This window comes from Nannobrachium achirus, assembly GCF_963921795.1.
Source record: "Nannobrachium achirus genome assembly, chromosome: 11".
Taxonomy (NCBI): Eukaryota; Metazoa; Chordata; class Actinopteri; order Myctophiformes; family Myctophidae; genus Nannobrachium; species Nannobrachium achirus.
Window position 1 is genome coordinate 18,442,163 of NC_137820.1, and position 18,701 is coordinate 18,460,863.

The following is an 18,701-nucleotide window of genomic DNA, read 5'->3' on the forward strand; positions in this document are numbered from 1 at the left end:
ATAGTGTTTACGCCGGGTCTAATTCCGAGCGGTCTTTTAAAGGCAGAAGATGCAAGAAAGGTATCGCCTTGCGAGGCAGTCCGATACTGCTCATCCGATCCTTCAAGGACACTGCGTGATCGTTGTGAATTTAGCTGCCTGCTTTGCAGTGTCAGAGCCTTGACAACATGTTTGATAGTGACACTAACTAACAGCCACTCTCTCTCACTCCGCAGATAGAGGAGTTGGAGCAGAACTACGGAGGCCATCTGATCGCGAGGCGCGCGGCCCGCCGCATTCAGACAGCCTTCCGTCAGTACCAGCTCAGTAAGAACTTTCAGAAGATCCGCAACTCGCTGTCAGAGAGCAAGCTGCCGCGGCGCATCTCCCTGCGCCGCCCCGGCCCGGGGGGGCGAGGCCAGAATGCCACCCAGCGACACAGCTACACTCTGTTGGAGCCCGGGGGAGGACCCGCACCTGTACCCTCCCAGCGTCCAAAAACCCCGCCTCCACCCCCCTCCCGTACCACCTCCCTGCCCGCCTCCCCTGCTCCTGTCCGGGCGCCTCCTCCAGTGACAGACCCAGCCCCAAACGTAGCCCCTGCTCCCTCCCCTGCAACCACGCTCACACAGCTGGAGGACTGCTTCTCAGAGCAGGCGAGTGCTGCAGTGACATCAATACGTCACGCATTGTTTTCACTTGATACCAGAGCTTTCTTATGGCCATTCTGCAGCAGCTATTTTGTGTGAATCCTTGTATGAAAAATCGCACCCGTGTGAAGTGAGTGGTGCAAACGAATTCCTGCGCAAATCAGTGTTGATAGGCATGCATGGCAATATTCTTTTTGTTGTGTATGATGTCAGTCTAGAGGTCTGCTCAGACTATATAAGTCTTTATCGTCATTTCTCATCAGTTAGTTGACCAAGCTACGGATTGTAACTTGTAAGAGTGTCATAGTGTAATGATAAGTGACCTTATTTACCTCCAGAGAGGCCTCCAGAGAGGCGAGAAGAGGCCAGAAGATGAATATTTTAGTTTTTCAAAGTCTGTTCATTTGTATTTTAAACTTGTATTAGCTGCCTATATCATTTATAACCTGTAAGATTTTCCACAGTCTGTCTAAAAGTGTGGTTATTTTATCGCTTATAAGTGATATTCATCTAATATAATTTTGAAATTCAAGGTTAGCACCGCTCAATCATTTTTTATGACGTATTTTACGCGGCCTAAAGGCGTTATGACGTATTTTACGCGGCCTAAACGCGTTCTAAATCAGGGTGAACCAATCGGGTGCCTCTGTGACTATGACATCATGGACAGATCAACAGAATCGAAGTGTTTCATTGGTCTAGCGAACTCATGTCATCATCATTTGTGACATCATAGTTTTGGTAAAAAAGCGGTCTATAGGAGCGGTTAGCACCGCTCAATAATAACAACTAGTAAGACGCCTCAGGACATGCAACCTCGCCCTCGACCCCTGGTACCCATATATGGCGATCCATGTACTGTATATGGAGATATGCTTTGAGAGCCCAAACAAGCTTACTCAGTTATTCGTTATGTGAAAGCCCTATGACGTCATCATACATACTATCCCTTTTCTGCCCATACATGGAGATCCCTGTCTGTAGAACCAGCCACACTGTCTTGGCCATCTGTCTTGGCCATATATGGATTCTGTTAATGTTGTATGTGGCCGATGTGGCCTCTATATTTGGGCATTCCCATATGAAGTCCTGTTAGATATGGGCTTAATATTGATGTATGGGCATAAAATGTATGGGCATAAAAGGGATTCTGTTATGGTTCCTCTGACATCACCGCGAAGTCAGAGTGTGATGTCAGAGCGGCAAACCCATTCTGTTAGAGTGGTTCCCTTGACATCACAGTGACGTCACAGTGATGTGTCAGGGGAACCACAGTGTCAGGCGTTATAGACAGAGATACGGACAAGCTGTGACCGTTCACATACTACACTTTTCCAAGTCGTCTGAGTTTCCGAGTACCAAGTGATTCACACAGCACATAAGAAAAGCCACCATTATATCAATAGAAGACCATTAATGAAATATCTGTAATATATCATCTAAACAGTGTGACAAGATAATACATTGCCAAAGCCACCGAAATGAAACAATAGGTACTAAAAAGTAAGCAAGGGAGAAGTGGTTGTTCCAGCAACATAGCCAGCTGGCACTGGGCAGCTTATGTTTCTTGGGCTGGTACTGGATGTACTGTAGCTGTCTGACTTAACCACTTTGAGACCACAAGTTTCAAAAGTAGCCTTCCTTCTTTAGTTTTCCATCATAGTTCAGCTACTGTATCATCTACTATACTAATATGACGCCTAAGGGCGACAATCGTCGATCGCGCCATGTCTTGGCCATCTGGCCAGTGATGTACCGGTATATCGGACCAGTTACCCATATATGGAGATCCATGTACTGTATATGGAGATATGCTGTGAGACTTGTTTTGACTTGTATCCTCTTCCCCATGGTCACGTTTTGCAGCTGCACTCCCTGGCGCAGTCCATCGACGATGCCCTCCGCGGCTGGAGCATGGCGGGAGAAGGGGGCGAGGGCCCAGGGATGCTGATAGACCCCGGCGCCTTCCGGGCGGCCGCAGAGAGCGCCTGCATGCCCCGCAGCGCCAGCTCCCTCCTCATGGCCTTCAGGGACGTCACGGTGCACATCGACGGCAACAGCTCCTACACCATCTCCTCCGCCACCACCACCTCCGCCCGGGGGCCCGGGGGAGACCCAGGCAGCCGCAAGGCCTCCATGAGCGAGGCGGAGTTCCCCGCGCCTCCCCCCAGCGAGGAGCTGGAGATGCCAGGCTCCAGGAGGGGCTCGGCGGTGCCCACCTCGGGAGGAGGCGTAGGGGGCGGGGGGTTGGAGGGGGAGAGTGGCTCGGAGCGACTGAGCTCCACCTCCACGACCACTTCGGTCCAGTCCAACCAGCAGCCCACCCAGACCTACACCCAGTACCAGCAGTACCAGTACACCCAGCCCCAGCAGGTCCCCGGGGGCCCCAGCGCGGAGGCCCTCCAGGCCCTGGTCCTCTCTCTGCCCAGGGACCGCTGCCAGGACCCCGCGTCGTGTCGCTCGCCGACCCTCTCCACAGACACACACCGCAAACGTCTCTACCGCATCGGACTGAACCTCTTCAATGTGTGAGTGAACCTTCCACAATCGCCACCAGGATCAGAATTTAAAACGAGAAGCACAGTCAGGATCAAGAAAGATCAGGGAAACGATCAGGATCAGGGTCAGAATTAATGATGTTGTGACTAATGTGATTGGTCAGACCTTCAAGATGGGCATGATATCTTTGTTTAGTTTTGTTTACCCATTCAATTCAAGATTACATTCTGCCACTGCCAGCAGTGAAGCAAGTGAAAAGCAGCGATAGTTTGGAAGAGACACGAGCCAATATCCAGGAGGTATAAAAACTCTGTCTAGTGACAATTCATAAACACAACCTATCGCTAAAAAGGGCAATAGCTCCATAACTCCTTCTCTGTCACAAATTCATCCAGAAAACAGAGGTGTTCTGGCCGTATGAAATGCAATTTGTCTGTCAGTTTTATTTATTTATTTATTTTTAGTTCAAGGAGCCCTCCTGAAACGACAAATAATCTCATTTGTTTTTCTTTTTCCTCTCTACCTTACATACTGTATCACATTATATCAGAAAAACACATCCATTGAAAACGTGTATATGGTATGGACGAAATTAAACAAAACTAAATAAATATCAACCAGTGTGAACACACAACCACAATAACAAACGTCTTCAATCGGGGTCTCAGTTCAAGTCCCAGCCAACCATTAGTCATAGTGCAGAGGAGCTGTCCATTCAGCACCACCCTGTACTGTCATCATCAGTGTCCATGATAGAGAATAGGAATGACAGATGGGAGAGATGGGAGCGTGAGGTAAAAAAAAAGGCCATGAACAATGTGATGTAGTCTCTCTGTGTCTATAAATAGAGCCCACGGTTGACCTGCACTTCTTAGTTAATACCAATTAAAGTAAATTAAGTCATGTGCATCAATGACATTGTGTCCATTCCCAAGGTCCCGCTTGCGAACATGACTATGCACGCACGCACACACGCACACACGCACACACGCACGTACTGTACCCCTAGACACACACACATACACATACACACACTCTCACTCTCACTCTCTCTCTCTCTCTCTCTCTCTCTCTCTCTCTCTCTCTCTCTCTCTCTCTCTCTCTCTCTTCCTCACCAAAAGGCTGAATCAGAAGAAACAACCTTAACAGTATAGACCAGGGGTCTTCAACGTTTTCAGGCCAAGGACCCCTTAGTTGAGAGAGAGATGAAGCAGGGACCCCCACAATCTGTTCATAGATTCCATGTAGTTTTATTGTTTGACAGCAGTTAATGTGTGTTTTTGGATATTTAACCACTTGAACCATCAAAACTTAATAAACTTTACCTTTCACTATGTACTTAGTCTGCTCTTTTTCCCCTCTACACTGAAGCTCTTTGCCAAAAATAGTCTATCTACAAGCTCACAACGCCTCACATCGCGAGGTGTTGTGCTTTGATTTGAAGGACCCCCTGTAGTAACCCCCTTGGAGTTCCCGGACCCCCGGTTGAAGACCATTGGTATAGACACATACACATACGGCCTGAGAGACAAACACGTTCACATGCTGTCATTCTCTCCCCTTGAGCAGAAACCCAGAAAGAGGCATCCACTTCCTAATTACGCGTGGCTTTGTACCGGACACGGCCATCGGCGTGGCTCATTTCCTTCTGCAGAGGAAAGGCCTGAGCAGGCAGATGATCGGAGAGTTCCTGGGCAACAGCAAGCTTCACTTCAACAGGGATGTCCTGGAGTGAGTCCTTCCTCTTGTGGTCTGACACCTGCATGCACTGCACATCAACGCTACAGCGCTACCCAACGCACACGACACAAGCACGCACAGATACGCAGTGACGCAGACATACATACACAGCCAAATCCTTAGTGATGACTGAACTTGTAGAGTGTAAAAATGTACCTGCATGGGTACACAGTATACAAGGGCGCATATTCACAAATAAACATAACATACAATGAGGCACACATCTCCTACAGAATGATATGGATGCAAATGTATGCATGAAAATGCACACAGCTGCTTTGCAGTCAAATCCTCAGTGCTCTTTTAACTCAGAGAGTGTACAAATGGAACCAAATGGATCTGTGAGGTTCCATGTGTAAAATTTTACTGTGTTCATACACTAGTTATCTCTTTTTTCCCATCATGCCGTGGTATATAGTGATCTAGGATTTAAGAGGCTGTTTCACTGAGATGCTGTGTAGAGACTGAAGAAATAGGTCACTGCTCTCAGCGCGCACACACACACACACACACACACACACACACACACACACACACACACACACACACACACACACACACACACACACACACACACACACACACACACACACACACCATAGTACAAATGCTTTTTTCTCTTGCCAGCGCCTCCCTTTCTTTGTCATTTTTTCACCATAGCTCTCTCCTGACTCGCTCGATCTTTCACTGTATCTCCCTATACCATCTCTTTACCTCTTCCTGTATGTCCCCCATTCTCATCTACCTCTTTTCTCTGTTTAGATCCTGTGTGTGTGTGTGTGTGTGTGTGCGCGCGCGCGCGCACGTGCGTGAGAGTGCGTGCGACTGTGCATGTGTGTGTGTGTGACTGTGCCTTCCAGGTCAATGGTTGTGTAATGGAAGTGGTCCTGAAAAAGGAACAAAATGCCATCAGCACTACTATAGTGTAGTCATGGACTCACTCACATAGATGTACTTAAGTGCCATCATTTAAACCGTGACATACAGTTGCATACATGCACAGTGACATAAAGAGTTAGTAAGAGTCGATGCCTTCATTAGATCTGTGTTGCTGCCTTTATAGTCATCGATTTTTCCCTGCCTTGCTCTTTATTTTTATGTCTCTCTCACACCGTCTTAGTTTCTGTTCTGCTTTACTCTCTCCCTCTCTCTCTATGTCTCTCTCTCTCTCTCTCTCTCCGTGTGTCTCTCTCTCTCTCTCTCTCTCTCTCTCTCTCTCTCTCTCTCTCTCTCTCTCTCTCTCTCTCTCTCTCTCTCTCTGTGTCTATGCAGTTGTGTTGTAGATGAGATGGATTTCTCAGGCATGGAGCTGGACGAGGCGCTGAGGAAGTTCCAGGCTCACGTTCGTGTTCAAGGGGAGGCACAGAAGGTGGAGAGACTCATCGAGGCCTTCAGGTGAGACTATCAAGGTGGATAGCAGCTCGTCATGCTCATGAGCATGGCCACAGGCTGAGTCCTTTAACCATGCCGCCTCACCCCATATAATCTCACTGATCAGCACTGGTAAAGTCAAAACTATTTGAAATGATTAGGCTCCCTTGGCTATCTATGCAGAACAAAACAATAAATATTCATGGTCGAGCGATGAAATGTGCAGTCAAATAGAAGCACACACTCAAACACGTGCGTGTGCGTGCGTGCATGCACACAGGGGAACACATGCACGCATGCACACACACGGACCATTAAACACACAATAGTGTGTGATATTAGAAGCAGTATTGGAAGCCAGAGAATTGCTAATTATTGCTGTTGCTGTTGTACTCTATGCGCTGTTCTGTTATTGGCCAGGAAGTGTGCCACTTGTGTTTTGAACAGTTGTGCTGGTGCACACCGCCCTGGGGCCTTGTTTGGGCACACCCTGTCGACTCTGCATTCTGAGGGGTGATTAAACACAAATCAAGTAACGGAAGGAAGTTGAACTTTCAAAAGATTGTTTTACAACACTTGCAGAACACACAAATGTTCTCCCCTAAAGCTGCTACAATTTGTCCGTGTGATATTTGTGGTTCTGACATTTTTTGCCCCTTCATAAAAAATATATTATTAAGGTTGGATGAAAGTCTTGAAGACACTGGACTATGTGGTTTTCCACCCTGACATTAAACAAGTGTTTCTAATCACATTTTTCCTCTTGAGATTGGCCAACATTTCTATTTTTTATTTTTTATTTATCTGAAAACCCTTAGCGCCTTGTGCATTTAGACTGTCATCCGCCCTTCAAGTCAGACTTAAAGCCTGACATATTGCCAGAAGCTCTGGGTACGAGGTTGTTGCATGCCAGGCACAAATGAAAATCAAAGTCCCCCCCCCCAATCAATAGCAGTTTTATGTCGATGTCTTATAGCCTCTTCAGTATCTGATAAATCTCATAAATGCATTGCAGACTCCAGGCAGCCTGTGAGTGTTCCATTTGGACAAAATAAAATGCTGCTTTGTTTCAATGCAGCCGCCTCCTCCTCCAAATTGCTGTGATGATATCCTCCACCTTGAAATAGTTGACAACACCACTGCTATTATAAGGAAAGCTTATTTTTAAGGCCACTTTTCTCTTGAGACAACCGGAAAAAATAAATTGGTATGGTGCAGCTTCATAGAGCAACAGTGGATAAACAATTCTTAAAGATTTTCTGGGGTGTTGGTGATTTTTGTAGATTTAATGTAGAGGGGAAAAAGGGGGGGACCATGTATAGGTTATATAGGGTTTAAGTATATCTGTTCTTAAAGTGAGTTTAAGACCAGAATATTCAGGTTCCTGAAGTTGTCAGCATCCTTAACAAGTAGGACAGGAGTGGCTTATTGTCGGTATCAGCCGGTAACATGCAGGAGTCTGTCCCCGTTACAATGCGCGAGACCCCTGGGAGATGGACTGCTGAGGTGGAGCGCCACACTTAGCATCAGCTCCCAGTACTTGCCGCACGACTTGCCAAACCGTGTTACTCATGCGCTGAGTTGACGGTGCCCGGAATCGGACCCATGACCTTGCGGTACAAAGGCAAGAGCTCTACCGACTGAGCTACCCGGGCACTTGAATCCTTAACACTCCAAACATAGTGCAGCTTAAATAATTGTGCAAGGCATGTTTTTGAAGCACTTGATCTACTAGTGGGTTGTTTTGATGTTGCTAATGCTATGGTTTGTATAGGCTGCTGCCAGTCTGTTTTGTACTTTGTTTTATGTGCTTTAGGACTTTGTGTTCTTTTTTACCATTGTCCTTTTTGTTTTCTTTGTTTAGGTGAGCTCACTAAACCAAATTCCAATCAATCAAGTCACACAAATCCAAAAACATTACAAACATTTTAAAATGGTCACCAGGGAGTTTTAGGTAAACGCTTTGATTAAAGTAACCCTATTTTGACCAGTGCCAATGCTCTTTAGTGTAGAACTTAAATTAAGCATTCTCTCCTATCTGACATCGATACAGATATTCAGAATGCTGATACTGAATATTAGAATACTGATATTCAGAACATTGAGGTTATACAGTAGTTGCCAAGCTACCGTATCATTAAAATTCTATAATCTCTGTGGAGTGTACTGTTGCAAACAGTGCTATTGCCATTGCCATTCTGTATACATTATTAAAGGATTAGTCTTAGATCAGTTTATGCTGTTGTAGCTAATCCAAGTGTCAGGATATTATGAAGAAGGGCAGACATATTCTGTGTCCTTGCAAAGTTGTTTGGAAGTATTTGTCTGTCTCGGTTACCGCACAAATACATATTTATAAATATGTGCTGCTCATTGATATTCATGAAGTTTTAGCCTGTGTTGTTGTGTGCCCTGCCTGCTTTGTCATCGTGGCAACACGCCCACCCATCCTGACAATTTATGAGCATACTTGCAGACTGAAACTCATTACAATATCAACAAGACCTTGCAGACCTATGTTCAAACACCTTCCAGCTGCTCAACAGTTAGTGGACATACCTGGCTGTTAATGTCCCGAGAGTGCAATACTTCTCGATACTGAAATGTTTAAAAATAACTTTATAGACACGGATGCGATGCAATGTGAGATTGTGAGAGTACGGTCTCGCTGACACCAACTCAGGACTCCTGTAAAGCAAACACAGTTTTCAGTGATGCTGGGACTGCATTGCATACTAGCTTGTTATACCGGTATGCTCTAATTCTTGACCAGTTTTGCAGTGTTGTTAAGGCTATGTATTTACAGTATGTTGTCTGCTTTATTTAGACTAAACCGCTAAATCAAGTTTTTCTTCTGTCATGCTAGGAGTTGTGTTGTTTCTAATGCCCCCATATCCCACCTTCAAGGGGCTAATGCCTCTTACCAGGCTGTTATTGTAAATAAGAATGTACCGTATAGAGCGTATGCACATGCATCAAGTGAGTGGCAAATCGAGTGGCAAAGTGATTATAATGTTGTTTAACGTTGTTTAATGCAATCAGATCAGACTTTTCTGTGTGGATGTACAGTATGGGCTGTCAAGGCCAGAAAGTCGTTTTTTGCCACTCATAGGCGTCCCCACATAACTTCTGGGTATGATGATGACGTCACATGCATATTGCATACCCTCTATTCATGATCTGCCTGGTTAAATAAAGGTTAATTGCTCCTTTCATTTTAAGCACCACCCGTGCCAGCTTCTGACCTTGTCCTTTAAATGTCTTCAGATTGCTCTTAGTTGGAAAAATTCTTTGAGTGCCCTCGTGACTCAACTTGTCCACATGGTGTTATGCTGGGACTGAAGTGGGACCTGTGTCAGGGGACTCTACTGAACGGGTCACATTTAATCCCGGAGCCAGCCAGTAGCTGGATATAAGTATCGGCTAAATGCCTGAAATGTAATTACAAGTAATGAGGAGAACCACTTTATGCAAGCAGTGGTAGGAGAGGAGAGGAGAGTCCATAATGGAGTCAGTGGGTCTGTTTTCACTGCAGGTCAGAACAATGCATGGACTACAAGGAGGACCACAGACATCCCCTTTCATGTCTATTATGTAAAACAGTTGTTATGTCATCTGTTTGCAATGGGTTGTAGGCTGTCATGAGTAGTTATTTCACAGGGGGAGGTGTATACAGTGCCAGCTGGCATACAACTTTCATATGCAGATACTGTAGGTAGATAGGAGAAGCTAGTGTTTAAATGAAAGGGTTGTGTGAAAATGGGGAAACGTACAAAATACATACGGGAATATATTGTGAACGGGCTGCTCAGGCATGAACAGGCAAATGCACACCCACATGCTCAATTTGTCATGTACCCACTCAGTAACTCATACACATGATGATATCCATGATACATACAGTACCTACATACGTGCACACACACTGTCTAGCCCCCTCTCTCTAACACACACAGCTGCTACTGAAGACAAATGAGTGTGTGTGTGTGTGTGTGTGTGTGTGTGTGTGTGTGTGTGTGTGTGTGTGTGTGTGTGTGTGTGTTAGAAGGGAAGATAGGGAGAAGGGAATATAGGGAGAGAGCGCTAGTGGAGGGTTCCAAAAAACGTGGGGGGTTAGTGAAGCCCGTAGGCGGAGTTGGAGCGGAGGTGGTCCTAATCATGCACTCTCTCTCCGTCTCTGATCTTACGACAGACGGGATACCGCTAGCTTAGCGGAGGCAGAACCCCACGTCACACTGTCAAGTGTCGTGTCTCTAGAGTCGCTCTGCCTCTCGTCTGCTACGGAGGCTGTTCTTTTTCTGTAAAAGCCTAGAGACAACGTGAGCTGAAAAGTAAAAACAGACAATGTAACCTACAGCACGCACCGCAGTGCTAACGATGTGATGCCTGCTGGTCAGTCACAGTGCAGCATCTGTGCTACAGCATGCAGCCCGCAGCAGACTGACAACTAGTTTAACACCAGGGAAGACACGCCAGTGGAAGCTGAAGTGCAAACACCCACAATTATTCCTTCCGGAAATACTGGTCAGCATAAAACCACTGCATAACCGGCTCGAATGGCGAGCCTAAGCAACAAATACACGTTTCAAAAGCATTAAATTGCAGCCAGTGCTCTTAGCCAGAGCTACTTACAGTACAAGTGCACTTCAGGAGACGATCACTTGGGTTAAGATATACTTTATTGACCAGAATGAAGCAGAAAGCAAGCATCACACAACATGGCATATTGAGCACCCTACTATAGAGACAGCATAGAATCTAAGCCTATATCTAAGCGCATAGTATTGGCAGCCTACCTTAGCTCTACTATAAGACAGCATAGAATCTATAGCCTAAGTTAGCATGGTTTGGCATGGGGTTCTGCCTCGGGCCATGGCTCGCTGAACCCACGATCCTCATGTTACCATGAGCATCGAGGGCATAATCTAATTACAGCGAGCCCTGGCCCGATACCCCCCGAGGGGGATCTAAGGCAGAACCTGAAGGTGGCGCTGGGGTGGTGGCGGGGCAGTGCTATGCAACAAGACTGAGTCCCACCATCTGACTTCCCTAAGAACTATGGGTAAGGGGGGGGGGCAGGACCTAGTGACCCACCCCCCTCCGCGCGCGCGCGCTCCCTTGGGACCGCCCCCTGAACTCGCTTTGATCCTTACGAATCGTCGCACTATTTCAGGAGACGATCACTTGGGTTAAGATATACTTTATTGACCAGAATGAAGCAGAAAGCAAGCATCACACAACATGGCATATTGAGCACCCTACTATAGAGACAGCATAGAATCTAAGCCTATATCTAAGCGCATAGTATTGGCAGCCTACCTTAGCTCTACTATAAGACAGCATAGAATCTATAGCCTAAGTTAGCATGGTTTGGCATGGGGTTCTGCCTCGGGCCATGGCTCGCTGAACCCACGATCCTCATGTTACCATGAGCATCGAGGGCATAATCTAATTACAGCGAGCCCTGGCCCGATACCCCCCAAAACTACAAACCCCCAAAGCACGCCAAAATCTCAGAATCCCATGCCAGTGCTAGCCAACTGCGAGGAAGGCAGCTCTGCTGTGACTCTAGCGATTAAGTTATCATTACTGCGGGGCAAACTATGAACTGCCTTTCCTGCTAACGCAAAATAATAATTAAGCATATTAGCATCTGGCAGAGCGAATATTACTAAGGCAAAATACTAAGCAATGATATTGGCAGCTTGCCAAAAACGCTATAAGTACTGCTAAAGCAATTTAATAATTAAGAATGTTAGCAGCTGGCAGACCGAACCAACGGTGAGGAAGGTGGTACTGCTGACTATAACGATATACTGCAATCTGACTGAAGCCATACTAAAACACCCTAGAGAAAAACGGGAGCAGCAACATGGACGTATATATATATAGACAGCAGAACCAGAAGCAGCGATGAAACCTTTAATTCATATAACTACAGCGCCATACAGCTTCACATCCTACCTAACTAACACCCCAGCAACCACCTAGCTTTTGCATGATAGAATTTATAACTCGCAGCGATGCATAAACATGACGAACACACCTATCAATAATGCCAATCCTATATGTAACGCAACAGAAGCAGCAAATAAAACCCTATGGAACAACCCTGCTAATAGTGCCTGCAGCACTATTAACATCAGCAGCAGAAGCGTTAACTGGAACCATTACGCTTCGGTCAGTCCTGTGTTGTGTGTGCTTGATAGCTTGGCGTGCAGGATCTTGAGTTAGCTGAGGGCACCAGAAGTGCTGGTGGTGTGGCTGCTCCGATCCGGAGAGAATGCAGAGTGAAGAGGGGCGGGCCGCAAATCTGGCAGCTCTCTCCGGGGGTCGTGTGACGAGGACGTCGGGCAGACGGCCCGGTGTTCAGCATGGACATGAAAGGACAGAAGGGAGAGTTATTTCTGCGACTGACACTGGTGTACCTTCCCTGCTTAAACTGCGAGCTGCAATCTTCAGAGGCCATGTGCTAGTCGCATCTTAAGCCTGGCCTTGGTGACCGCATGTGCTTGCCGCAGAAATTACAATCTTAGCTTTAGCTGACCATAACAATGAAACCGCGCCTAAGGACGCTGACTTTTAGGATCACAGAGAAATTTTCGCAGCCCACGGAGCGCTCTGCAGAGTCTGCTGCTGCACATATGAGAATCTCCACGAGATACGTGGAGATTCTTGACCGTCTTGACCTTTAAAGGCAAGCTATGCAAGCCTAGAGAGCGGCTAAAGCCCAACATTCAGTACAAGTAAGACGCTGCCATGTAACTATGATTGCCTATTATTAGCAAGCTTAGAGAGCGGCTGAACGCTCACAGAATCGAACAAGCGAATGCGTTGCTATTTACCTGCTAGAGTGTGGCTCCTCAGGGCATCTGGCTGAGCCCGAGGGCGCCCGGAGCGCCGCCGCTGAAGCTGCTCCGCGCCCGGGGCACCGCTGCCGAAACTGCTCCGCTCCGCAGGGAATGCGGCGTGTAGAGAGATGGCGCGACGCCTTCACTCTGGCCCTGCTCCCTCAGTCTCGCGGCGAACCAGCATGCGTCATGGAACAGAGGGTCGTTGGGGCAGACATCGGGCGGACAGCCAGGTGTTTCTGCTAGAGTCTGGCTCCGCCGTGCTTCCAGGGCAGCCGTCGCTGGCGAGAAAACTGGCTCCCGCCGTTGGCGCTAGAACTGGCGTTCCTTTGCGGCGTGACGGCGGTGTCGGTGTGCCGCTCCCCCCGGAAGATGAGCCTGTGCCCTACGTGCCTCCGTCGTGGGCTCGCGGGCCGCCGGGAAGTCAGGAGGCTGGTGGGCCGGCTGTCCCAAGGCAGCAGCGGAAGCAGCTGTGGCCGTCGCAGCGATACCCTCCGTGGTGCCGACCGACTCCCGACTGGACTCCCAGCCGCACACAGCATTAGACGAAGCTAGAAACATAACCTTCATGACATGATTAGTGGAACCTGCAGCTAAAGCTGCCATGATAACCTGCTGTCCTAGCCGTGGGCCTGCAGCCGCGCCGGCCTGAAGCTGGAATAATAGACAGGATGAATAGCAACCAGCAAGTATTAGCTTTAGCATGAGCTGAAGGAAAACAGTACTGGAGCCAAGTGCAGCGGCTACGGAAACACCACTAGAACATACGGTGTGCTATGTGACCCAGTACTATAACCTTAGTTTGCAACAAATATTTGAGTTAAACCCCTTTAACTTCTGAAACACTGGTAGCAGCTTAACATGCAGTAGAAACACCCCGCAGCTGCCGTGCGACGCTGCAAAGACGACCTGCTGTAGCTGTCACTATGCGTCGGCTTTAGCCCGAAGCTGAAAGATAGACCTGATGTTAGGGTTAGGAAACCTGAAAAATAAACACAATGTTAGGTTAGGAACCTGAAGTTAAAACGTAGACCTGGTGTTAGCTGCGCCCTTATAGCCGCCGCAGCGAGACGCTGTTAAGAAAGTGATTTAGCTGGACCTGTGCCGCTTTAGCCTGGAGCTGCCATACTGGAGCATTAATGACAACATGTTAGCAGAAAACACTCAACACCCTGGTAACAGCTTGACATGCAGTAGAAACAATCACTTGCTGGTTTTTATAGCATTTAGTATAGCAGTACCGCTGACAACTTAGAACTTATCAACTAAAAGCCTACGATGCGAGGAAAAGCTACAGCTGATGGATGCTGAAACTGAAAGAGAATGTTTAGCTGGATGGGAGGGAGGGAGGGTGGTCTATCGAGCATTTAGAGTAGACTACGATTCCCTGCATGCACTAGCGAGTTCAACTGGTGACGTCAGGACAGACAGGCACGACTGTGTTAGCGGAAGCAAAACAAGTTCGCACGTAAACTGTATAGCCTGCGGGTTTTCCTCCTCCCAGGAGCTCACACGGAAAACATCCTTAATAGGCTTCTCAAAGAGAGGCGATTACTGTTTTTAATAGTTCCTCCCGCGAGGGCTTCTACGCCACGGTAAATGGCAGCAGCCCTACTATGGTCCAAGAAGCGACAGGAACCATTTAGTAGCTGCTAAGGTATAGCAACTAGCACCTCATAAGCAGCAGCTGTTAAGACGGCCAGACAGTGCAAAAAGAGGAAAACATACACATAACCCGAGGCGAGGCAGAAGCAATATAGGCCCCATACTAACTAGATTAAGCACGCTGCGGGCGAAGCTTGTTACTAGCACGACGCCGAGGCTTGGCATGATAGAGAACTACATTTCCCACACGCAGCGTTTAGTATTTGCTGCCGAACGTCATGCCGTAAATCACCGCTTGACGTGACTCGGCTAGCTCAGGAGCTAGGTGAACTCTGCCGTTTACAGACACCTGCAACCTACAAACTGAATCCTCCTAGCGTGATTCATTACCTGCTACGGGGCTGTGTTTTCACGCGGGCCGCCGCTCTATGCCTTGACATGGCTAGCACATTGATTTACCAGCTAACAGCATCCTTACCGAAATAGCCGGCTAGCAATAGCCACCAGCTAGCTCCTAGCTGACTATACATTAAACCTGTTGTTCCGCGCTAGCCGATACGGCCCGCGGCGCGCCGTTGCAAAGTACTGACATGGTTATCGACAAACCCAACGACTGAAATTACTTTAACTCATGGTAGCCCAGTAAAGGCCCACCAGGGCACGAAATAAGTTAGCATTTAACCCGTAGCCACAGCCAACTTCTATGATACTGAGTTTACCTTTAGCAACTTTAGCAAGCCTGTAACACCTTTGAAATAGCTTTAGCAACAAACTGAAAGTACAGAAATCAGCTAGGCACCAGCAACGATAGCAAGAATTCTGAACCTTGAAACAGCAGTTTAGAATTCAGCGATTACCAGAATAACAATCTCAAACTTCCCATACAACCTGGCCAAGAACACAGCTTCTTAGTTTGGCAGCTAAGTTTACAGTTTACAGTTTACAGTTTAGGCATTTAGCAGACGCTTTTAATCCAAAGCGACTTACAATAAGCAGATACAACATCGCAATAATAAACAAGATAATAGGTCAGTACATTAACAGCAATATAACAATGTAAATGGATATCTATCTAGAGAAAAACACAATATAATCAAGTTCTAAAGAAACCTAACAAACAAATGTTAACTAGCTTCATGTATGGTCATTGAACATACATGAATTGAGCGATAGAAAAATAGCAGAAACAGACAGAAATACTCAGCCAAGTTAGGCACCCTCTCCAAGCGGTGGGCAGCAGCACAGCTACCTGCAAGCAACAAGTGTGGCACTTGTGTGTGTACTGCAGCATGGTAGCAAGCAGCAGTGCTATGCAACAAGACTGAGTCCCACCATCTGACTTCCCTAAGAACTATGGGTAAGGGGGGGGGGGCAGGACCTAGTGACCCACCCCCCTCCGCGCGCGCGCGCTCCCTTGGGACCGCCCCCTGAACTCGCTTTGATCCTTACGAATCGTCGCACTATTTGTAAAACAGACATTTCATAGATCGCCTAAATTATTAGCCCACAGAAAACATTCCAGGGATCCTAGATGGTGAGGCAATGCTTTCTGTTGCTCCTACAGGGAGTACAGGGTTCTCTCTCCATCTCTAGATTAGAACAACTCTTGACTCATAAAGGTTTTCATGATAGTTGCATGGCGGTGTCAATAAACAGAACAGTACCTATCGTATGTGTAGTAATGTACAGGGTGCCTGGTCCCTGCACCAACAGAATGCTACCAAGCAATGACACATACTTAAAGGACCAATTACAGTATGGCCTACTTGTGCACCAACAGAGCGTGCCATGAGGTGCGCTCACCGCTGGCATCACCACAGGCGATGCCAGTGACATCACCACTGGCATCACCAGGAATGCATGACTGCAATGCATGTGACAGTATGCGCTGTATTTTCGTCCATGCCTTACGTTACCCCTTATCCCTAAAGTTCTTTGCCTTTTCTTTACTATTTTGAAAAACATTTTAAAATACTTCAAATAGACGATCTACATCGACACGCTGTGAGCTTGTAAGATCAGCTATTTGAAATATTTAAAAATGTTTTTCAAAATATATATCGTCGTTGTCAGGTGGAAACCGTGTATCTCCATGTTTCAAATGTGTACGTTCTTTCGCAAAGTAAAGCCCTGCTTCATCATACAAGGCCGTCGCACACAAGTAGTGAAAACAGCAGATCTACAAGCACGCGGGTGCGAGGCGTTGTGTGCTTGTAGATCGGCTGTTTTCACTAGTTTAAATCATTTTTAAAACGATAAATGCAAAACCAACGGTTTTGGACATACAAGGTTTTCACCCGACAACGACGATATATAATAATATGTATATATAAGGGATAATGTGTAAGGCATGGATGAACATAGAGCCCTATTATGTACTCCTCGTCCTGAGTAACAGCGATGTCCTGCTTGTCGCCCGCAGCCAGCGCTACTGCATGTGCAACCCAGACGTGGTGCAGCAGTTTCACAACCCAGACACCATCTTTATCCTGGCCTTCGCCGTGGTCCTCCTCAACACTGACATGTACTCACCAAACATCAAACCCCAGCGCAAGATGGGCCTCGACGACTTCATACGCAACCTAAGAGGTAGGCGTGTGTGTGCGTGTGTGTACGTGCCTGTGTGTGTGTGTGTGTGTGAGAGAGTGACGGGGAGACGGGAGATCAGGGGATCGAGAGATAGAAAAGAAAAGAAAAGAGATGGAGAGATGAGAGGAGAAGCCATGTTCTGTGCTTCTTCTGAGGGTTTCATCTGTTTTTATCCTCCGAGCATCAAAGGCACTGATGGATACAGTAGCAAAAGATAGGAGAAGAAATTAAGAGAGTGTGCATAAGAGTATGTGTGTGTGGGGGGGGGGGGGGGGGGTGTCAGGGTCTCTGAGGGGAAGGGATGGTATAATGAATTGCAGACATGTTTCAACATTTATCACAAGTGGTGTTTGAACATCAGTTATTTTTAGATCTCTCTCTCACACATGCACACGCACGTGCGCACGAGCACACACACACGCACACGCGCACACACACACACACACACGCACACACGCGCAACGACATGCACACACACACATAACATAACATTTTCTCTCCCAAAACCGCCACACTTAAAGTCACACTATGTAGTTTTGGGTGTCAGTGGCCACTTTGGACAACTTGGTGTTCATACCGGTAGCTCTGATGCTCCCTGAATTAGCCAAGCTGCATGCTATGGGACATACAAGACATTTGCATTTCAGTTAAACGTTTGAGCCATACAAGACTGTGGACTAGAAGGTTCTACCTCACATGAAATTGTTTAAAACACACATGCCCAGACGCACACACAGACAATACATGTTAGATGTTTCTCCAGTGTTACTGAACTTACCTGTATACGTGATTCAGTGTTGACTAAACATTATTTATATAGGCTTATAATTCATGCGCTTTTGAACTTTGAAAAATCTTTTCAATTAATCTTTCCCACAGGGACGATTTTCGACTAGACTTCAAATTAATCAGTACTTTAAAATGGATTAAAGTGGATTAAAAGGCTGACCTACCATGCACCCGTGTTCCCTCAGGGGTGGATGATGGGGCCGACATTCCCAGGGACATGGTGGCAGGCATTTATGAGAGGATCCAGCAGAGAGAACTTCGCTCCAACGAAGACCATGTCACCTACGTCAGCCGTGTGGAACAGTCCATCTTGGGCCTGAAAACCGTGAGTCCGCTATTTTTGCTTGTGTGTGGTGAGCAAACCTGTTCTTTAATTACAGTTTACAGTTTAGGCATTTAGCAGGCGCTTTTAATCCAAAGCGATTTACAATAAGCAGGTAATACGGTACATCACTATAATAAGCAAGATAATATGTCAGTACATCAACAACAATATAACAAATGCATACTGTAGGAATATCAATCTAGAAAAACAATAACATAGGTAGACCATGCACCTAATCAGTAAAAAAAAACGTTTCTAAAACCTAAAAAACGCTAACTAGCTTCATGTATGGTCAATGAGTGT

General features: G+C 46.8%; 1 protein-coding gene across 1 annotated transcript in view; it reads left to right on the forward strand.

Moving 5' to 3' along the window:
* The window catches only part of iqsec3b (IQ motif and Sec7 domain ArfGEF 3b), a gene marked incomplete at both ends in the record, with an annotated part of 51,898 nt that overhangs the window by 24,442 nt on the left and 8,755 nt on the right, over positions 1 to 18,701 (forward strand). Inside the window, 6 exons of the mRNA XM_080737288.1 lie at positions 216 to 635; positions 2,496 to 3,157; positions 4,698 to 4,859; positions 6,141 to 6,263; positions 17,118 to 17,284; positions 18,259 to 18,398. Of these exons, the coding sequence (XP_080593414.1) occupies positions 216 to 635; positions 2,496 to 3,157; positions 4,698 to 4,859; positions 6,141 to 6,263; positions 17,118 to 17,284; positions 18,259 to 18,398 (1,674 nt within the window). The remainder of the gene's footprint in view (positions 1 to 215; positions 636 to 2,495; positions 3,158 to 4,697; positions 4,860 to 6,140; positions 6,264 to 17,117; positions 17,285 to 18,258; positions 18,399 to 18,701) is intronic.